The sequence below is a fragment of the Patiria miniata genome, unplaced genomic scaffold (genome assembly GCF_015706575.1).
Source record: "Patiria miniata isolate m_02_andy unplaced genomic scaffold, ASM1570657v1 HiC_scaffold_2, whole genome shotgun sequence".
In the NCBI taxonomy this organism is placed as follows: domain Eukaryota; kingdom Metazoa; phylum Echinodermata; class Asteroidea; order Valvatida; family Asterinidae; genus Patiria; species Patiria miniata.
The window spans coordinates 13,270,977-13,294,636 of record NW_024037058.1 but is presented as its reverse complement, the minus strand read 5'-3'; the positions used below and the strand labels follow the sequence as shown (position 1 = coordinate 13,294,636).

The 23,660-nt window shown below is 40.1% G+C and overlaps 1 protein-coding gene across 1 annotated transcript; it reads left to right on the top strand.

Annotated features, from left to right (window-relative positions):
- The first annotated feature begins 1,613 nt into the window (after window positions 1-1,613).
- LOC119726569 (protein DD3-3-like) lies at window positions 1,614-23,513 on the top strand. Its single transcript, XM_038198306.1, has 14 exons — window positions 1,614-1,853; window positions 2,756-2,809; window positions 3,800-3,886; window positions 4,912-5,007; window positions 5,676-5,814; window positions 8,849-8,965; window positions 12,983-13,144; window positions 14,321-14,529; window positions 15,433-15,534; window positions 16,112-16,273; window positions 17,959-18,132; window positions 18,663-18,898; window positions 20,296-20,512; window positions 21,273-23,513. Exons 1-14 carry the CDS (start codon window positions 1,777-1,779, stop codon window positions 21,769-21,771), a joined length of 2,331 nt encoding a protein of 776 aa, XP_038054234.1. The 5' UTR covers window positions 1,614-1,776; the 3' UTR covers window positions 21,772-23,513.
- The last annotated feature ends 147 nt before the right edge of the window (window positions 23,514-23,660 follow it).

Genomic DNA, 23,660 nt, shown 5'->3' with positions numbered 1-23,660 from the left:
CAATTTCTGATCACTTTCATCCATGCTTTAACCATTTTGCTTAGCAAAAGATAATAATTTAAACATCATTTTCGAGGTTGAAGTCATTGGATAAGCTATTATATTCTCAGCTGAAGGCTGGATTCTAAATTCTCTGTGGTGCGATCTGAGGCAATTTCTGACCACTTTAACCAATATTTTCTTAGCAAAAGATACATTGTAGTACATAATAGGGCCCTGTAAATGAGACGCGAGTTCGGGGGGGGGGGGACATTGTGTCCCCCATCCTTCAAAAAAGGGGGGGGGACATGCCCCAGGATTGACGCCCATGGCTCCAATCAGCAATCACATGTAAATCTTAATTATTGATTTATGGCCAATTCAAAATAATTTATAAAGTTCATTTGGGGTGAGGGTTTTCTTCAATGTTTAATAGGCTTTCTTTTAGTTATTTTGTTCAGTTTATTTTGTATTTTTGCAACAATGCATAGTCAGTCATTTGTCCATTAGTTTGGCGTCAATGGGGACGAGGGATGTCCGATATCGTTTGTCCCCCTCCCCCATTTTTTGTCCCCGAATGAAAATTGTAACCTATATGATTCTATATAGCTCAGAATAGCTTATTCAATTAGGCCTACTCCGAATTCGAAAATGATGTTTAAATGATGATCGTTTGCTCAAAATAATTGGTTAAGGAGTCAGGAATTGCCTCAGATCGCACCACTGATAGAGCATCTGCTGAATTTCGGGGCTCTTAACCCCAAAAGGGCCGGGTTATTTTGACCATCTCTCAGCCGGGGGGGGGGGGGGATTCCCCCTAAGATCTCGGCCATCGCGTTGACGAAAGATTTGCCATCAGTACATGCATAGAAAATCTTATCGATTCATGAACATACCCAAGAAATTTCATGTAAATTATAGGTAAAAAGGTTTTGGAATTATGGCACGAATTAATGCACGAATGGTAATTCTGCTCTGTGTACACTACGTACATAGAGCCTTCAGTTCGCCGGAAAATTTTTCCGATTTTTATGTTTTTGGTATCAAAAGATGCGCAAGACTCGAGGCTAAAAAGTCAGAACAGCCCATGGGTCGCGAAAAACGAAAATTCAGGGCTATCGCGGAAAAAGTTGAGGGGGCGGGGCGGGGCGGGGGGAGTCTGCCCCGGCCCCTTTAGGGTTAAGAGGTCCTATATAGTAGGGTTTATTTTGACAAAACAGAAACTCTCACGGGAGCGTCTTCAATTTTGGGTTGCGTTTGCACACAATTAACTGGAACCTCCGAATGTTGTTCGAAGGTATTAAATTATATTACCCGCCCAGTTCATCATGCAGGGAGCTGACTCACTATTTCCTCAAATAGTTCATTACGTGACAAAATACATAATTCATGACAACTCAATATTAATCCGCAGTGGGCTAAAATTCTCGTTCATGCACTTATTATGACTTACTGAGTTGAATAATTGGTCCCTGCAAAATCAACACTTTGAATATGTAGGTCTACAAATAAGGTTTTAAAGAGTATTTCTACTATTTAGTTGTTGAATTTGCGGGGTGTTCTTTTTTCATTGGCACTATATGGCGGAGGACTTCTCATGATAGCTCATACTTTGCTCATTAGCATGCGCGCAGTGTACGCAAGGTCACAGGTCACCGTCAGACATTGACATAACACCTGCGTGAAGAAGTTTTCTGATATCGCGCTGGATCGCGATCAAAATCTCCGTTTTCATCAAGAGGAGGAAGACGAACAATAACTTTATTCGTGTCTTGTATCCTGTAGAATACGTTGAAAATGAAGCTGGTGGTGTTGATACCGCTTTTGCTGTGTGTGATGGGAGTGTATTGTGACATGTATCTGCACAACCCGAGGTAACGTAGTAATATACGGCGACCCGCGGCCGACAGTCATGACAGTGTTGATTGCAAAGTATGGGGGCCTAGTCAAGACGTACCTATGAGTTAAAACATCGATTCTTTCCTTCACAAATATTAAAGCCAGAGTCCATCATTTGCAGCTATCCAAAAAGTATCTGGCGTAATTATTGTTGAAAAAAATACCAGGTTGAAAGATAGTAAGGGGACTAAACTCCCTGTGAAATTATTCTTTCTGGCAAGCTGTCATTTTGAAGAAATCAACAAAACTGGCATTTCCAACAGCGCTTCTTAAGAAGCACTGTAGGAAATTCAAATTAGTAGTTCGTTTTGTTATTCGGCGAAGCGCGTGCAAGCATTGGCACGACGCACACGCGCGCGCAGTTGCTATAATTCGTCGGATCAGTGCGCGACATCGCGTAGCTGCAATCGGCTCAGTGAGAACGTGTCTCGGACGCTGAATTCAGGCTCAATTCAAAACATGATTCAGCAACTTTTGATTTGAAATCGAGATCCTAGAATGTTGTTTTTCTCGAAATATACAGCTGAAGCTGAGCTGAAACTTCTTCAGGTTAGTTGTTCAGCACCCTTCTTTAGATCTTGAGCACTTTTGTTGCTTCAAACGAACAAAATGCACAAATTACAATTGATGGACTATATCTTTAACGTTTGCTAAGTGTTCGTAAATAAATGAGCCAAAAACATTCTTTACGACTGTTTTTAATATAACTCAACTTCAAGTGTGTATCAATCAGTGACAGTTATTATTTATATTTGTTCATAATAAATGAATAACTTGACCAATGAATAATTGATTCTTTACATTAAAAAATACAATTAACTTTTCCATTCAATTTCAAACACTTTCGTAAACTGTGTTTTCTTAATTCCCACTTCAGGGGCAGCAACAATCGGCTTGATGAGGCGAAAAGGGAGCGAAACAATGGAAATAGGTCAGCATTGTGAATCCTCACAAGTACTTTTCATAATTAATCGTCCAATTTAATATTAGATATATTTTCAATCGTAAATAGCCAATTACATGTCATTAAAGGGAAGATACAACATTTGCATACAATATCAAAAAACGAAATGATCAATATCACGAAATACCTTACTGGATTGTTAGGGAATGAAAGTCTAAAGCATCCTGTAAAATTGTGGCTCCTGGTGTGCTGACATTTTTCCAACGCTGGTCGGCCGACAAGCGCTGGAGGAAACCGGCTATTTTCAAAAACTACTCCATATTTCTTATATTTAGTTATTCTGCATTTTCTTTGCGATTGATTACTCACCTGTGATGAACGGGTACAAGCCAGCTAAATTGATACTCTGACCGTACAATTCCCCAAAGTCTATAAATTGCTCCATTTCATCTTAAGTGGGGTCAGGGAACCAAACTACAAGAATATAATTGGTTTTCTTGGTTTTTCCAGCATCTACAATCCAAAAACGTGAAACAAGTCAGTTTAACAATATTTGCTACAAATAAATCCTCCAAATGCAGGAAAAGCCAATGTTGTACATTCCCTTTAATAATAATCAAAATATCAAATTCTCAATCATGAAATAAATGTGTATAAATTGTATAATTTATATATAAAAAAAAAACCTGTTCATGATGTCAGTAAATGAATAGGCTTCAGAAACTTGGAACTCTTTGTTTGCAAGTTGTGTGTGGTTGTGGGGGGAGGGGGGGCAGGTTGTTACTGCTGAGAACAAATTGTGCCGGAAATTTCTCACATAGTTGGGCTTTTTGGGGGGATGAGGGTTTGGTGGTTTTGTTGTGTGTTTTGTTATTTCGTTTGTTTCTTTGAGGTTTTTTTTGGAGGGGGGGGAGCATTCAAATTCCTAATGGTACGTAGTTAGGGCCTACACATGAAAGTAAGAAAAAAAGATCTATCAATAATTGCCTAAACACAACTTTGTGATTCTTCCTTCAGGTTATTTGACTCCCAGAATAACAACCGTGGTGGCTACAATGTTGGCAGTCTGGCATACATGGCTGGATCAGTGCTGCAAATTGAATGGTATGCACAGCAGCACGTACAAAAAGTTGGACATTTCCCAATTATTGCTGTGTTTGTTGGATAGATAATTTGATGAATACAATTGACTGAAACGCCCATTAACTTGAAGTATCATACTTGTACAGTAACATAGTGTGCATATTCACATAAGAGAAACAGTATAGTAAAAACCTTGAATCTTTTTAAGGATTTTCAGCATGTTCAGGGGATTGCACCACCTTTGATGGTTTCATTTATTTCAATTCAGTTGCAAAATTGTGAGACAATTAAACAGGGGTGTGAAATCTCAGCTTTAAAGCTGATTTCAGCTGTTTTTTGTATTGGATTTCAGTTCTTTTTCAGCTCTTTCCCTCACTGTGTACAAAAGTATAGGAGATTTCCAAAGTTCAGCTTTTTTACACCTTTTTCAGCTGTTTTCAGCTATTTTTATCAGTGGTCACTCACACCCCTGATTAAATTAATTTGTTTTTCTTCGCACACTTCCAATGGTTAAAATAGGATTTTAAGGACTTAAGTGACTGGATATCAGAAATGAATGCCAAGTGCTGTTTCTACCAATGCATAAAAGTACATTATTGTGGCTGTGATTTGATTCTTTCGGCACTCGTGTGACCAATTGATGAAAACTAAATCACGTTATTAGATTAAAAAGAAACCGAGAAAAAAAAAACAGTAAATCTAAATGAATATTGAAGGCTTTTCCATCTGGGCTGAAAAAAATTGTCTGTGTATGGTATCTTTGACCTACCGGTACATGCACATGTTGGGTTTTTTTGCGGCAAAATTGCCGAGCTCAAAATTAACAATAATGGTTTGTGGTTTTTTTTGGAAATAAAAAAGTCATTGATATGATAATCATTTCCAAAATTACAATAATGTACGTAGATGTGAAAACAAAAACCTTTTACTTGCGTACATGTAGGCCTATATACCGGTACAATGTAAAATTTCACGTGTTTATTTTAAACGGATGCATATTTCTTCAGGGAAAAAATGTTTCTACATTTGTATACATGTTCATGTAGGACTAACCAGCACAGCTGTTCGGACCCGAATTCCAACTGTGAAATCATCCTGCAGTACATGTGTGGGGACTTAGTCCGGGATGGATCTACAACCAGGTAAGAACACAAAGCCAAAACTGACAATTAGAAGTGTTCACAAGAAGCACAGAGAGGAATGACATTGGCACTAAAGTCTACAGTTATTGGGAACAGAGACTGGGTTGGCCTACAAGTGGGGAGTGTGGCCCAGTGCTTAAGGGTCGGGACTCATGATCAGATGGTCAGGGGTTCGAATCCAGCAGCTGGCCATACGTTGTGCCCTTGGGCAAGCCACTCCACCCCCACTTGCCTCTCTCAAACTTGAGTATAAATGGGTACCAAGATTAGCTGGGGAGTATAACTTGTGAGGACTGGAATGCCATCCAGGGGGAAACAGAAATGTTCTCAATTGTTTCATGCCACGGAAACTGGAGAGAAATGCCGGACTGATGGTCCATACTGGCTCGTGACAGACCTCACTTGCCAGAGAAGTTTAGGACATCATTTTGCATACTCGATATTTCAGTCAAGTCAGTTGGGCGGTCAGTCAGTGACTCAGTCAGAAGTAATAGGCTGGTCTTTTGCTGGCAATTGTTTGACATGCGTGACGTGATTACGTACCTTTTCAGAATCTGAAACTTTTAACCATCAAGGGGCCGGTCAGTTTTGTATATCCACTTTGAATCTGATGTTCTTGATCTTGAATCAACTATTGCCCCAATATGATATCACATGTTTTTTTTCAGTACCATACCCGAATGGCCCAGTAACTGTGCAGAGTACGACTGCAATCAGGACATTGAGTACGGCATGCACGAACCCTACGATCACTACCTCAACTGCAAGCTACGACAACGACAGGCAAATCTCTTCACTGCTGACCAGGTAAAGTGGTCTACTGATGTAAACTTTCACATCCCATTCTTGTCTAGCCACCATATTTAACCCTAACCATCCCAAATCCTCCCAAATCCTTTCTGCAAATTGGAGGAATTAGCAGGATTGAGGTTACATGGCAAAAGTGCATTGCTGATTTCGGAGGACGCACTGTGTCAAGGTCTTAGGCCAGACCTTGTGTTGTTTATGCTCAGCCTAGCATAAATTTAGTCGTTGATTATACTTGAAATCCTCCGCACTGCTCCAGGATGTCACTGCCTCAGCCTATTGACAGTCATAGCCGGAGGATTTTGCAGGATTCAGGCAGTGGTCACCTCTCCAAGGACCATATTCAAGAAATAATGGAGGAATTTGCAGGATTGGGCTACCGGTATATGCTATTTTCCCATGAGGCCAATTGGAGGATTTTGCAGGATTGAGGCTACATCCTAGCAAAAAGGCATAGGGAGTTAGGGTTAACCTTTCTCAGTTGGGTGTCTTGCTTTACCCTGTTTAACCTTCCTGCTGATAGAACTGTCACAAACCATCAAAAAATCTATCCACTTTCTCTCCCATAGCTTTCGTGCAGGCTGTTCACCAACTGCCAGAACCCCCATGAATTAAACCAGTATGTATAACTGTCATAACCTGTTGAAGAGGTTTGTAAGATACATGTTGGGTGACCTTGACTTCTGCTACAACTTGCATAGCAGCCATCTTTAATAGAGGGCAATGCCTTTGTTTTGCTGGGATATATGAATGAGTGAGCCTTTTATGCATTCGTTGTTACTGAACTAAATCCATCAATTGACAGACACTCATAGTCATAGATCGCCAGCGCTGACCCACCATAAGTGTCAGTCAAGGCATGATACATGTACCCTCAGATAACAAAACTACCACAGCCTGTTAATTGTACCAATATGAGCCCAATTTACAGAACTGTTTAAACCTGTCACCTGACAGATAGGGTACGGTATCTCTCTCCATTTTGTCTCTGAAAGAGGGAGGGTTGCAGAATATTTAAAGTAAACATGCTCATTTTTGTAGTGCAATGTATTTTTACAGTAGATCGATGTACATTGAAGTTGCTGTCCCTGTGTTTTTCTACAATTTATAATCTAAGAGAAAAAAAAATGCCCTTATCCCCTATTTTAGGCAACTGCAACCCGCTAAAAAAAAGTAATGGTTAGAGAAATCAGAGATTTTAAAATCAGGTTATCCCATTTTTTTTTTAAACCAAGTAACGGTTATCTGATTTCACTGGAGGTTTCCATTCAGCTTGTAGTCATGACAACTAAAGTGAGGAGTGCAGTGCCGTGCTGTATGCAATGCCCTCCACAAACATTGGGTACAGTTTGCGAGATTCATTGTCCAGTTGGCCGTTCCGAAAACAATGCAGAGTTGTAATGGTGACAAGCTGGATGGGGACTCTTTGATCAGCCGAATGAGCAAGCTAATCTTGAACCTAGAAGACCATTAAAAAGTAAATTCACACTCAGAGACAATTTGGAGCCAATTGGAGATGTTCCAGATTTTTTCTTTAGCTTGTGTCTCAAAAAAAGGGAAGGCTTCATTTTTATGGGGTTGGTTGTGAATATGAGGTTTCCAAAATCCAAACCCATTCTGAATTTTGGGATGAAAGTCAATATTTCGAGTTCAACTTCAATGTTGAGTGGTGCAGATTAAGTTGGAAATATTAATTCCCACGACCAAGGAACTCATTTTGTGAGTGTCACTGTTGACATTTTAAACATGTTCAAGAAATATACAATGTCATTGCATATTCCAACTTCTAACTTGTTTTTACTCAAACCCGGACATGGAAAGTTCACTGTGAGTTGAACCCTGAAAATCTGAAAGCACTAGAGCCCCTATTGTGTCATTTGTTTTGCATCTTTTCCTGTGAAAGAAAGCTTTATCCTTGTATAGTCACAGTTGTACTATTTCATGGGAAAGCAATAATGATCCTGAACCAGGAAGCAAATGGAATTTTTTAGTTTTCATCGACAGGCAAACTCTCAATTCAATACACAAGCAACCTACAGTCATTGTGGTATTAATCCTGATGCAGAACGCCCACAGTCAGTCAATCACGTCATTACCAGAAAGTACTTTGAACCACTGCACAATTCTTACTGGTCAACATGTAACAATGAATCTGCAGTACTGCGCTGGAGCATGTGTAAATTTGTAGTTCTGAGGACAAGAAGACCCCATTTGTTTGTTATCTGTGTGGGATCTTAAGAATCATTAAGCCAAGGTATTATCTAGCTACTCTGTAAATTTTTCTTCCCTTTCTTTCATTCTTTGTTCCTTTCCTTTTCTTTTCTGTTCTCTTTTTCTTTTTGACATTCCTTGTTGATAAGCTGATCAGCTTACGTTGGCAGATAGCAGGAAGTTGTTACTTTCCAGGTATGAGGAAGTGATGTGCATCTTCCTGGTGCGGTAACTTGATGTAACAAACAACTCCAGTTCCTGTAATGGGTTGGGTGCTTTTGTGGAACAGTGATATCCAAGCGATATCAAAGTATTTTCAAGGCCATTTACACATGTTTGTTTGTTCGTTTAGTTGGGTTTTTTTTTTAATTTGATTTTTTTTTTTTTTTACCAAGGGACATAAACTGCACTTAAACCATTAAAAACCATAGTTCAAAACTCCTTTCTGTTGTCTGAAATACCTTGAGTGAATTTTAAACAAATGTTTCTGTCTTTATGGTAGTAGTAAATGTGGCATAACCAGAAAGAAAAAAAGGAGAAACAATAGGGCCTAACAGTTAGAATTGTACATGTAAGCTTTAAAAATTGCATAATAAGTACAGTACATGTGTTTATGTACATGTATGGGCTATCTGTGGGGGAAGTCATAAGCAAAACCGCACAGAGAAAAATATGAAAATTGTCTGATTTCTAGGCTTTTTTAACATGACTGAAAATTGAAATACATAATTTTAAGTACTGATGCATTGCACAAAGATGGCCTGACACTTTGCTGCTGGCATGTACATTCAGTTTCCACATCATCTGATGATTTTTCCAACAGAACCTGAAAGGCAACTCTGCCAAGTACACCCGTCAGAACCCAGGGGGTACCAGGAGGGGCTACGAGTGCCCGGAGGAGAGGGACTATTACCCATACTGGGGGCCGTCGCCTTGGAGGGTGAGCTGAAACCAATGGGGTCGGTTCCATCCATGTGGTGATCATTGTCCACATTTGCACAAAAAGATAGCTACTTTTAGGCCAAAAAAAATAAGTCTCCGGTTTTTGGTATGGAGCTTGCCCAAAAAGTGGTGCGGCGACGCGGCTTTTTTTTTTTTTTTAACCTGATTTTTTTGCCTGAAAATGTAGGCTGATGACTGCAAATGGTGCCCGACTAGACTTAGTGCAAATATATGGGAGTCCAGAGAGGCCACATAAAGCTTATTCTCGATCATAACCCCATCTAAAAACACGTTAAAATTGTGCAGCAGCAGGATTCCAGTCAAACCAGTGAGTTTGGCGGTTTTGAGACATCATCTTTCATTGAAAAAAAAACTTTTTCTTTTTGCCCACGCGCATGGCTACGGAGACGCGCGCGCATACCAGAAACCGGAGACTTTTTTTTTTTGGCCTTAGTATTGTTTGCATTATGTGGTATTAGTGGTGAGAGAAATCAGAGATTTCAAAATCTGGTTATCCTAATTGTTTTGAAACCATATAACGGTTATATCATTTCACGGAAAGTTATGATCCAGCTCACAGTCATGCCAACGAAAGGTGACGAGTGAGGTGTCGCATGAAACGCCCTCCCAATGACTGCGTATACTTTGTGGGCTTCACTCACCCTTTGGCCTAGTTACAAAATCACTCAAAGAGCTGTAATGTTGAAACAAAAATAAATGAATAGGAACTCTCGTGATAAGTCAAATGTCAGGCTATTCGTATACCAAGAAGACCACTAGCAAATGAGTGCAGTTACCGTGGAGACCGCGTAGCAAATTGGGGTATGCTTCAGTTGTTTTCTTAAGCTTGAGTCACAAAAAAAGAAGGCTTAATTTTTTGAAGTTAAGTTTTGAATACCCTGTTTGCAAAACTGAAATTTAAAAAATTTGGATTTAAATAATAATAATAATTATAATAATAATAGTGGCTTCTTGTATAGCGCTCATGTCCGTCCCGAAGTGACGCTCCTGGCGCTCTATTATTACCCTGGCTTTAGCATGGCTGCCATTACGGCGCTCAAGAATTGAAGGAATTTCTTCCTACCAGGTACCCATTTACTACACCTAGGTGGAGAGAGGCAATCGTAGTAAAGTGCCTTGCCCAAGCGCACAATCCCACCACTATGTGGTATGCAACCCATTTCTAGACATGGTATCAAAATGGAGGCTACGTTTATTTTAAACACCCATTAGCACAGGTCTGCTACTTCAATGTATGTATTTACATTGTATTTATTCCCCGAGGAATCCACAAAACCATCTACCCTTGGGGAGTTTGGGCGGTACAGAGTAATGCATAAAGATTACAGTACCAACCACAATTGATCAATAGCAATACGGTTGGGACAAAATTCTAAATACACGTAACAGTGCTTCATTTCTCAGTTCTAAGCATTTCCGACTTAACCATGTTAACTGTGCACTTGCCTTGGGCTGGGGGAGAATTTACAGGTTCGATAGAGCAAACGCATCGCTTGTGATTTTGTTGACAAACGATTCACTTGAACCGATTTGCATCAGTACACATCAAAATATGTGGGTGCAACCGCTTTTCGTCAATGGTCAAGCACACAAACATGCGCACTGTACTGGAAAATTTGAGCATAACAAAATGAATTGGGGGACAAACTGACTGGGCCTGCTTCTATTTTTGAAGCTACTGGTACATTGTATCCACATGTATACATAATGTACAGTGTACCGCTAGTTCCAAGTAGATCTTAGTGGAGTCAACATTAAGGCACACTGAGAGGTGCATAGACGTTTGAATTCGTTTCACTTTTGAAACAAATTTGAATCCCATTTTAAAGCATCAGAGTAGGATAATCCGTCACTGTGTAATTTATGTCAAATTGACAGAATTCATTACAAGTACATGTGGTACTGGTACCGGTAGTCCCATTCTAGTTCATGTACGTGGTGTAAGAAAAAATGTCATGTACATGATGTACATTTATTGTGTTCAAAGTAAAGTTCACAACTTTTCAGGTTATTCAGTTTATTTAACTTGTACAACACTGCTCAATCTTTCAAGGAGGGTACAACAAGTTTTCTGGATTGTTCAGTTTTATCAGATGTAGATAAAGGGGGTTGGTTGGTAGGGCATGTAGGGTGGTACATTCGCTGTACATGTACATTTACAGATTTATCACAAGTATTTATTCAATGATATCCAAAATATTTTACAGCTGATTGTAAGCTGGTAGTCCCATAAAGACTATGTATTTGTAATTGGATAAAGGGTACTGATTTACATGTAGTGTAAGGCCTATAGTTATGCATATTTGGGGGCATTTATCAATTCACCTTATCAGTGGGATTATTGCCAGGTTGAATTACATTAGTAATGTAAAAGTACCGTACAATGAAGGTATTGAACCAAAAACAAGTCAGTTGACTCACACTCACAGCAACGTTAATTCTAGTTGTAGGGGTCGCTCAGTGGCAGCCATTTCTGTAAGGAGAACATGTATTTTACGCAGTCAAACACGCATTGCACAGTGTTGAAAATGTTCCAAACACGCGCGCTTGTTGCTCGAAATGTGGTTGAAATATGATGCAGCCGATGTGCGTTATGCAAGTTGACGCTCAAAATGCTGATGTACATGTACATGGATGGTCTATAGGAAATGACGCCATTTGAAGGAGACCTACAGTCAATAGTGAACAGAAATCCTTGATCCTGACTACTGAGCATTCATTTATGTGCGCCATGACTGAAACTACATTGTGTAGTGCTCCACTTACATATTAAATAATAATATTCAAACAACATTTTGGCCAGTTCTGGCTGAGTTTGTATTCAACCAGAGCAGACTGTAGAGAACACAAAATTAAAAATCCAGTTTAATAAAAAAAAGTTTGAAATAAAAGATTCAAGATAAACGTTATTTAGCAGTTTTTTTTGTATTGAATCAAAGAATTAAACATGTTAACATTCTGGTAGAAAAGTACACCTGTTTTTTAGAGTTGGCATTGAAAAATAATTTCCTGAATACATTTCCTTTGTCCTTGCCCACTTTCCGCAAAATTGTCGTTGATATATACACCCTCCTTTTGTATTCATTTCTGAGAATGAACATGACTTGGCATTTACCAGGGAGTCTGTTAGTAAAGGGAAGTGAATTCGATCACTGCAGTTTGGGGCAAGAATCAAGTCAGTGAAATTGAAAACAAAAACAGAGTACATTTACATGACTTTCACCTGAAATGCACACATTGCACCTGTGCTGTTACTCCCAGAAAAATTGTCCAAGATGATACACTAGCCAAAGAAGGTAGCTTTCAACATGTAATCTTGCTTGTGATACACAATAATGCCTTAATTTCTCTTAAACCTCACAAAAACCAGTTGATCCATGTTGTCAGGCTCACGCCTCAGTGACTCCCAATGAGAAGCCATGTGCTGAAAACAATAAACAGGGTTTCCTATAATCCTGATGAATTCATGTTGAGTATGTTTTATGATAAAGTTGCATTTCTTTTTTGGATAGTATTATTCCATGTTCATGCACAGACGAGTACCTGCTATCCAAAGGACATAACCCCAGTATTCATTGCAGATATCTGCTTAGAAACCTAAAAAAAAATGGACAAAGAGATGAAAATTAAAGTACAATCCATGATCCCATACCTTCAAGTAACATGCCTTTAATTTTTGGCCAGCGCAAGATTTTGTTTTGGTTCTCAGAGAAATTCTCATGCTGTGAGCAGCCTACATGTACGTGTTGGATACCAACTGATAAATATGGCCCTACCATCTCACATTTGGCCCTCAGCCCTGCCCACAAATTGGTTTGTGCACATTTTTTACAGAGCTTGCGACGAACGTTGACCAAGCTCTTGTGGTCACATGACAAAAAGTCATAATCTAATTGGTCAGTGCACTCTTCGATTTCAGACAGGCAGAAAAAGCCTGTTTTGAATGACATGTAAATTCCCACCACGGTTAATAAATTGTCATTGAAATGTACAGGACGTTGCAATCTTGACCAACGATGCCACGCGGTGCCCTTACTACCAGGCCGAGAGCGCTAACGTCAAGGCTCGCTATGCCTGCACCCTGCCACGGGAGATGATTGAAGAGAACATGAGCTCACGTCAGCCCATCATCCCCATCACTAAGGAAGAATGTGAGGTAATACCTGAAGTCTGATGCAGGGAGAAGCATTATTGGTTTCATGTAGACCCTGGCCATCTGAAAAACACCCCTTCCAAACAAAAGCAACAAACCCCCAAAACAGGCATAAGTTTTATTTAATGTCGATTTCTTATTCTGTGGAAATTGCCCAATTTTTTTGTCATCACAGTTTTTCTCCAAAGGACAAGTTTCATTTCCGTCACTTCATTAAATTTTTCTTTGTGGGAAATGAGACAATAAGGCCAAGTGAAAAAAAAAACCAACATGTTTTAGCGTCCTGCTTTTTGAAAAAAAAAGGAAGGAAGAGGCCCTTTTTTCTTTTTTCTTTTTCCTTCCAACATGGCCGCATGACCGGCCATTTTTCAAGATGGCCGCCAGCTTTTTTTTTAAATGGCCGCCACTTGGACTCAGGAATGACATACCGGTACCACCTTTATATGGGCTAGATTCAACAGTCAAAGAGGCCAGAATGATGTCACTGTTTAAAATTTATCCTTTTTTTGTGTTTAAAAAAAAAAAAAAAAAAAAAAAAAAAGGAGGCAGCCTCCAAAAAGGAAGCGGGTGGGGACGCTAAACATGTTCTATTTATATTTGGCCTAAATCAACCATCACAACAAGGTGTACATTTGACAATTTTCCTGGGAAGATAATACTAAACCCCCGTTTAAGTTTTTACTCATAGTTTAACGCTACCTTACCAAATTCTCAAAATCATCCAAGACATTTTTTGAAAATATTGCACAACAGTTGAGTTACATGTGGTGTAGACTTCACGCACCTTAAAAAGTTAAAATAATAATTTTAAAAAACGGGAATTTGTTTCAAGCACAGTTGTAAATTTGGGAGAATTCATGAAGGTTTCAAACAAATGCCTATAGAGTTGTTACATGTACTAGTACATTGTATACACATATAGACTGGCAATGAGGTCACTAGTGCACGTCTATATTATCTAGCCTATATCATTGAATCACACATGACCAGGTTTCAGCCAACCAGGATAAAGAACAAACAAGAGGTGTGTTATAATACACACTATTGAATTTCACCTTGCTAATGATAATATGAGAAATATTGAAAATACTATACTCACTTTAGTGTAACTCATGTATCATCGGTTTCGCTTTCTACTTACCTCCCCCTCCTCCCCCCCCCCCCAAAAAAAAACCTCAGGCCATTGTGTATCCAGCAGATGCACAGGATGGCACTGGCACCCGAGGAGTCTGGGCCGAAGTGGCCGCCCACGGCATCGCGGCACCAGACTGCAGGGAGAGCCACTGGTCACGTGACAATCACCTCGGCAACGGCATCTACGGCCAGACGCTGTCGTACAACTGGACCATTCCAAACATCGATCACGAAAGATGTGTCATGAGAATACGGTAGGTGTTCCGTTGTCTTAAGGAATTCTGTGTGTCAAATGTTAGTATTTGGAAATTGCAATGGGGGGTCATGCCCCCCCAACAGTGTAACAAACATGACCCTGTCTCATATTGTATCAGTTGACAATTGTGAGGCGTTCTGGCAAAATGAGTACAGAATTGGGCAGAGTTTGATGTGAGGTTTTGCGGGTATTAGGAAAGAGAATAAAATTCTTCTTACAATACTGTGTGTTGCACTTCAATCAAACTTTCCGTTGACAAGTTATGACTGTGTAAAGTTCACATGTATGGACAGGTCAAAAAAGTAGAATCCTTAGAAAAAGCATTTAAAGATTAGAGTTTTGTAGTCATGAAAGTTAAAAGATATCGATTTTGTTTCATTAACAACACTTTTATTCTACAATTTTATACTATATTTTAAATGTGTATAGTAGACATACGATTACAGATGTCAGTAAATCTGAAAATTCCCCAAAATATCACCACATTCAAATTTTGCATATTTCTCTACTGCAGCCTGTGCCCAGTCCCATTTCATTTTACCAGAACGCCTCACAATTGTTGTCATGTTTTCTAGACAAAAGGGTAGTCTTTTTCCTTGTTATTAAGGCAAAGCAGGGGTTTGAGCCACTAACAAAAAAAATCAGCAAAGCTATCTACATGTTCGTGTGTGATACGTTTCTCAGGTCAGCATGCATGATGGATTTTGTTTTACAATAGACAAGCTATCCCACCTGTTCTGAATTACGACACTAAAAAAAGTGGAGGAATCTATCGTCCAATTTCAATATTTTGGGCTGATACTACACAAGATCATTTTTTTCCCAAGTTATGTTATTTACAATTAAAGTGAGTGCTCAATTTATTTTCATACAAGTTTTTTGTTTTAACTTTTGTTTATAGGTACAACATTTCAACAGGTGAATATAACGGATGGTCCGGTAACGTGAATGCCTCCCTCAATAAGCAGGGAAATCAAGAAAGCACATTGGATGTCGCAACAAAGTACGTACCGGTAGCTTGACCTCACACCACTTTTTTTTTGCCAGATTTGTTGCAGGTTAAATACAAGCTCAAATAGAAATGCAGTATTTGATTGGTGCGGGACCCAGTCGGCTAACCTAGAATCCTCTGTACCTATCTGATCATCGCTCGTGACTTGTTGTGGTGGAAGATTCACGAAGAGAGTCGGGCAGTGCTATCGTGGAGGATTACCCTATAACGCCAATCAATGGGCAAAATCCAGCCCATAGTTGAGACCAGATGCATGAACAGACTTGCAGTGCATAGTCATTCTAAACCAGTTGAATAGAATTGTGTGCACTCTTGGACCAGCTTTCTACGCAAGTAGAAGAATAATACCAACATGATGCCCATACACATAATTTCTTCTGAGTGCGCATTTAACTTTGAATAAGCCAAAAATAAAGGGTCTAAATTATTTTGCTTACCAGTTTAATATTGGTGCTTAATAAGCAGATATTTTATGCTAAATATCAAGGATTATATACAATGTATTATAATATAACACGGGTGCTTATGGAGTAAGTTTCCTTATTGTGTCCGTATTTCATCGCTCCAGGTACGGATTTGCAAATCTTGAAGCAGGGGATGATCGAGGGTATGTCTTTGAAAACAACCCCGAAGTGGATGTGTTTGGCAATGTGGAGGGCACCAACAATAAAAACTTTGAGCTGCGCCTTGCCATCAACACGGCTCAACTGGGCAGGACCTTTCAAGACAGGTACATGCTATAAATACCCCCAGGATTATGAAGGATGTACCCTCATGAGGCAGTGGGTAAAGATCAAACAGGGAGCAGGGGTTGTGAAAAAGAGGGGATGATGCAGGGAAAGATCCAAAGGGGCATGGCAGTGGTTGAAGAAAGGATTTTAAAAAAAGGAGTAATTAACAAGTTCACGTTGGAGGATGTGATAACACACACTGGCTGTTTTGTACGTAGGCATGTAACGGGTCAAAATGTCAAGATTGCCTTGACTCGCCTCCAGGTGATATCTAAACATCCCTTGTGTCTATACACACACAAAGTCTGTGAAATCTGTGGAGACGGACCGTGTGTTGATCTTGAATTGGCCGTTGTGCACAACCCATATTGTAAAATGTGCACTCCAGTGCACACCCTGGAGAATTGAAACACGAGGTTTCGGCAAGAAATATCATACAAATACTGTTGAAATGACTCCTGCGAATCAGTATTTGAAGCATGGTGGGTTTTTTTTGGCTGTATATCAGAAGTTGGCTGGAAAATTTTGCCTGTTGCGAAAATCAAAATTTTCGGCAAAATAAATCCGGGCGCGAAGTGGTTAATAAGGCGAGGAGGGGGGGGGGGGCAAAATGATGTTGCAGTGGGTAAAGATCAAAGGGAGGACAATACATGAGAAGATCAACCAAAGGAGAGTTTGCCAGGAAGAGTATCTGTAACAAATTACAATGGAGGAGAAATTTAAATAGTAAGCCGTGTCAGCCATTCCCTTCCTTGATGTAGAGTTTGCATGGTTGAATAGTAGTCGGAAGACGCTTCATCCACACTTTTTCCCTGCAGAGTGCAGACAGTGCGAGTGTGATTGCCCAGTGATTCTGTGTCTTGTAAAATCATAAGAGAAATGGAATGAGTTAGGCTGGTTGAAATAGTGACCGACAAGGGCATTCATTCTCTAAACCCTAGCCCTGCTAAATGCAACAGAATGCACCAGTGGTAAAAAGTTGTTGCAAGTTGTTGCATTTAGCAGTGTCCTGATCTGATGCATTCCACCCCTGCATTCCGTTGCACTTGGCAGGGTAGGTACTTGGTACCAAGGCTGGCATGTATTAGTTCACTGCATTCTGTTGCATTTGGCAGGGTGCCTAGAGAATAACCCTACTAAATGCAACAAAATGCACCAGTGGTACAAAGTTGTTGCATTTAGCATTCTCCCGATCTGTTGCATTCCACCCCTGCATTCCGTTGCACTTGGCAGGATAGGTACTTGGTACCAAGGCTGGCATGTATTAGTTCACTGCATTCTGTTGCATTTTTGGCAGGGTGCAACAGAATGCACCAGTAGTAAAAAGTTGTTGCAAGTTGTTGCATTTAGCAGTCTCCTGATCTGATGCACTCCATGCCTGCATTCCGTTGCATTTAGCAGGGTAGGTACTTGGTACCAAGGCTGGCATGTACATGTATTAGTTCACTACATTCTGTTGCAATTTGGGCAGGGTGCCTAGAGAATACCCCGTGGCCGTGGGTTAGGGGTGATGTTGACATTTGATCGATGGCCATAGGAACATTTCTTGAGAGTGTTCTTGGTCTCCCCGACATACTGGACAGTACAGACCCTTCAAGGAAAATGGATTGTATTGAGCACAGGAGAGTGTTTTAAAAGTCCAGTGGATAATGCTAAGCCATATTAACATAGATTTCCCTTGCAGGTCCCACACGTTTGCCATCCGCAAGCGTCCTGCGGATGTCCCGGCAACTGCCACCATTCGCAATCTGAACGTCCGCGGCAAGCGTGGGAACATCGTGCAGGTCTACCCAGGAGTGGAGTATGACTTTGTGCCAAACACTATAGAGACCGTGCCTGGGGAATACATCCATATTCAGTGAGTAATTCATGTACAATTTTGTAAAATTTGTTTGCAAAGTATTTTAGTATCAACTGAAAGTATTTGCAAGGTATCAATCGTTATCTCAATGATCTGACATTCTATTTTTGGATCATTTGTGTATGCAAAGTCATGATTTATTTAGGCGCATACTCTTCCGCAATATTTATACCTATATGCAGTTTTGTCCTGTTAAAAAAATCCAGAAGAGAATCAGGAGATCGGAAGACTCATTGTTGAATTTTAGACAGATCATCTACTATGCCTGTTTTATGTACATGTAATTACCGTATTGTGCTTTTAAGACTCAAACAATACACCGCACTTGAACCGAGTTTTATTAAATGATTTGAAGAGCTGCATGTAAGTTATTTCATAGCGCTGCAATGTATTGTAAGTTATGAAGAGTTTATGATATCAGACGAAGATATCTTCCGGACCATGTTTGACAAAAACCAGGATTTACCTAGACTTCATTGTAAAAAGCACTCTCGCCCGATCATCACTGTTGCATTTTCTTTTCCCAGATGGACTGGTTCCAACACCAACCCCAATAATAATGACGGCCAGGGCCTACCGGGTACCGACCGCTCCAATATCGTCATGCTGGAAAGTCCAGCCTACGCGGAGGGCGGGCTGTCATACTACGCCCCCTACACTAAGAACGGCCAACTGGGCAGGAACTACCCACTCAACCTGGACGAGACAACTTTCCTGGGCTTCAGCCGGGCAGACTTGCAAGATATGGCCGTGCTCAGCAGTCGTAAGCACTCAGTCGTGAATCCTCATGTTAATATTTGTAATGCTATTCATTATAGACCTGCAGCCAATTTTATGAAACGGTGCATAGCTTATGCCATACAAGGGACTTTACGCAGCAAATTTGTTGCACAGCTGCACAATAAATGTATGATCGATTTCATGAAACTTGGTGTAACTGCGTAGTGTTTTGAATAATCTAAACATCTTGGACGAGGATAATTAAAGCATTTTTAACGGCTGTTTGTGTAGGATTTTGATAGTCACCTCTGCCCGCCATTTTGGAACAAAAAGCTTTGTCCATCTTTCTGGAAACGTACGGTAAACGTGTGGTAACTCTAAAAAATTGTCACAATTGAAGTAGCATTCATTTACCTCAGATACAAAACTTTGAGTGTCTTATGTCAACATTGATTAGTTGCGCAATAACAGGCTCCTCGACGAGCCCGATTTGCTCGTAAAATAGTTCGTTTCCAGTCGCTACGCCACAACTTACGCCACATAAATGATTGCGCAAGTTAGGCCATAATTTGATGCGCATGTTGCTGACTGACACACTATGAAACGTTCGTGAAAAGTGTCATTAGTGAAATGTTGCACGGAATGAAATGTCGCGTAACTTACACAATCAATTCTGGCGCAGTGGAGTTATGCCTTTGCGTAAAGTATTGTTAAATTGGCTGCTAATGTGTAGCAGCCATCTTACTTGAGGTAGGACCAGTCACATGACTGAGATAGTATAAGAGTATGCGTACACGATGGAACATGCACATTCGTACACATATATCTGTTCAGATATAAAGAAAACTCTCTATTGTCATGGTCACATTTAAAGGGAATATACATCATTTGCTTTTGCTGTAATTTTCAGAAATGGATGGAATCGGGGGGTTGGAAATATATAGCAAATATAGTTACACTGACTTTTTTGAGGTTTTGGGTTCGAAAATGCTATAAAAACCAAGAAAAACGATCGTTTTCCTGTAGTCTGGTTCCCTGACTTCATATAAGAAGAAACAGAGCAGTTTACATACATTGGGGAATTGTAAGGTCAGGGAACCAGTCTAGCTGGCTCGTACCTGTTCATAGGTTTGTAATCGATTGCCAACAAGTGCGATGGTCAATTGGGGCCAGTATTTGAAAAAAAAAGCCAGTTGTTTCCAACGCTGATCGGCCGATCAGCGTTGGAAATTGATACAAAAATACCACTTTTCTTGAAAATGACAGTATACCAGGTGCCATGATTTTACAGGATGCTTTACACTGTCATTCACTAACAGTCCCGCAAGGTATTTTAAAATGATTTGGTAGTTTTATTTTTTGATGTTTGCAAATGTTGTATTTTCCCTTTAAGGTTTTCAACTGTCGTAACTAAATTTGGATGTTATCCTCCCCATACAGATCAATTCCGAGGTGAGATGTCGGAGCTGGATGACGCAGGAACCTTCTACGATGCCAAGCCACTGGCCGTCACCATGACCGGTCACTACCACTACATGTGCACGCGCAACAACAACTTCTCCAATCGGAGCCAGAAGGGACGCATCATCAGTAAGTCTGAGCCGGTGGCGTACACCTCCATTGGATGGACAGGGGGTCAGGTGGAGTCTCAAACTGGGTGAGTTTATACATTGAATGTCCTAGATTATATAGTGGAGTGTGATGGCCTAGCGGTTAAGAACACTGGACTCACGTTCTGGTGTTTCAGAGGCAACAGTGACGTGGGTTCGAGCCCGCCGGCGGACACTTGTGCTCTTAAGCAAGGCACTTAACCATTATTGCTTCGTCCTTCGGATGGGACGTTAAGCCGTAGGTCCCGTGTGTTGTATAAATGCACGTAAAAGAACCCAGTAAACACTTATCGCTAAGAGAAGGGGTTTGCCCCGGTGTTTCTGGCCTCCTGTATAAACTCCCACGTGGAGTATTTAGGAGAAGAACCAACCAAGAACCAAGAATTATAGCTGAATGGGCTGAAAAGATGAATTAAGTCTTGTGTTTGGTACGTTGAGTTGATGCATGTGCAAGGTATATCATCGCTAGAGACATTGAGCTTGTTATATCAGCTTGAAAGTCATTTAACAATTATTGACTGCTGTGATGTGGGATATGATGTTATGAACACCCTCGGGGCGCATAAAAAAAAATGTTTTTCCACCGATGTGTCCAGTTTTGGTTTCATTATTCCCTTGAAGCTAGGACTTCAGATAAATATTGTGCATACATGTTTATCTTTAACTGGCCAGCTGAAACCTGTCTGGAAATCCAGTTCTTAAGACACGTGACCTCTAGTACATGTAAAACAGGAGGCTTTTTATGAAATTTGTGTTCAATTTTTGTGGGGAAAACTGATGTCGATCTTGACTTTTGTTTGCATGCAGAGTTCTGGCCTTCACCCAGGGAACCTTGGATCACCTTGAAGACATCAAGATGGAGGAATGGAGCCCGGAGCGCGGCCACGAGGCCGTAACGGCCAAAGGCGGTGCAGACAACCTCCCCGGCACTTACTACGAGACCAACTTCGTGGTCATCACCCCCGTGGAGAAGTTCACCGTGGGCGACCGCAAGTTTGAGGTGCGCATCAAGCTGCTGGAGTCCAACACGGACATGATCGGGGTCTACCGCAGCGACCCGGACAACCTGGTCAACTGGGTGCGGATGGACGCCAAGACGGAGGGGCAGGAGTTGGTGTTTTCAGTGGACCAGGGCGGGGCCTACGTGGCCCGAGGCACAGTCAGTGGGGGGTTCGTGGCCGGAGTGGTCATCGCCCTCGTAGTGCTTGTTGTCATTGTTGGAGGCTCAGTTTTCTACTTTAGGAAGAACCCAGATAAGTGGGAAAGTATGACCTCCTCTTGCCGCGGAGCTGGTGGCCGGGTCTAAAATACCAGTGTATTGAAAATCTGGGTAAAATTGATGGTGAAGAATAATATCAAATTGTACCTATCCACCCTTAATGGGCTGTAGCAGAGTAATCATCAACTTCAACATTACACCAAACTGAATGCAATCCTAGCCTCCTGTGCGAAGTTGTTATTTTTTCAACTATTCACTTGCACTGCCATATAACCACCTCTTAAAAATGACCTGCTTCGATTTGTTCACTTTTCATATAATTATCAATCAATCCTCATTCTTCACAAATAGAGCAAAATATTTCAAACTATTCATTCATGATTAAAACGCAACTTAAAACAGCCAGTCAACTGATTTTTAGAGCTTGTTATGCCTTGGTGCAAAAATCGTTTACAGCCTGTTATGGTTGATTAGTCCTTCATGTAAGTCCAAATATTTGTCATCAGTGCATGCCAATTTCACGAGCACACCTTATATAATATTACAATTCTTTTATAGTTTCTGGGTGATTTTGTATGTGAAGTTATTTTGTTCCAAGTAGTTTATATTAATGTACATGTACAATGTATATTTCATTTAACTTTCACAGCATTAACAGTTCCATTTTATATAGTGTACATTTACTCCTTGAAAACTAACAGTAACATTGCTTGAGGATAAGATGTAAATTGTGTAATTTTGCCACAATACCCCACCTCGTCATGATATTCATAGTCACTTCTATCATTATATAAATTTGTGTTGCTCCTCTTTTTCTTGTGCAAATGGTTTTTAAAGGTATCGAACCCTCTTTTTTTTTTTATTTCGTATCCAATTAGGAAAAGACTAGGCCAACGTTTTTTAGGATGTTATGTTTTTTATACAAGTATAAATATGTAAACAGCAAGGGAATTTTGTACCATCAGATTTGTACTTTCAGATTTGTTTTCAGCAGCATTTTATGTTTTTGGTGCATAGTGTTCTTCTTCATGTTACTCAAACCATGGATCCTCTACACAAGGGTAAACAACTCGTCCAAGCTTGTGTACAAAATGTATGGAACAGATTGTCTACATGCTGATATGCCGCGTCCGCGCATAGAACACGCATAGAACATGTAGAACAATGCGCGAGCGCGCACCCAACAGCTAGCTGGCGCCCTACATGAAATCTTGTTGCAGTCGGCACGACGCGCAAGGGCTGTATCACGCATGTAACCAGAAATTTGGAGAAGTCGTTTATCCTTGTAGTTTTGTCACATTTAAATTATACTTAAGAAGTCTTGATCATTTTATTGTGCAGTTTTAAATATCTAGTAATTTTGTGTATTATTTTCCATGAAGTTCCTTTAAATTCTTGAAAGCGTCTTTCATATTGCAGTACTTCGAGAATGGAGTTGTTAACACAGATATATATTTTTAGAATGAAAAATTGTTGTATTGCTGTATAATCAATTGTAACATTTAGATAATGTATAGTTTTGGTGGCTTAATACAATACATCATTTTGTATATTTGATCGGGGGCAAATTTGAATTTAATATATTTTAAGACAGGTGCAAAACAAATAGTGATATACATTTCAATCAAGAAAGTGTCCTTATATTTTGTACTCGTGATCGATCCGCTGGTCGGAAAAAAAATCTTGTTCATCAGAAAGTTCATATCTTCACTTATCATATTTGTTTTTGTATTTTTACTAACCTTTGATGTTGCATGGTCACTTTTGTCACTTTTATTGTACAAACATGTAGTTTTGTAATAAATAAATAGAACACTATTCGTACTGAACATTTGTCTGTTTTGTGTCCGTATTTTTCTTTTTGTTTGTTTGTGTTTGTGGGGTTTTTTTTGGTTTTTACTTTACACAAGGCGCTGCTTGGCGACAAATTTTGGTGTGTTCCGTTTCATCCAACGATTGTTTTATTTGCATTTTGT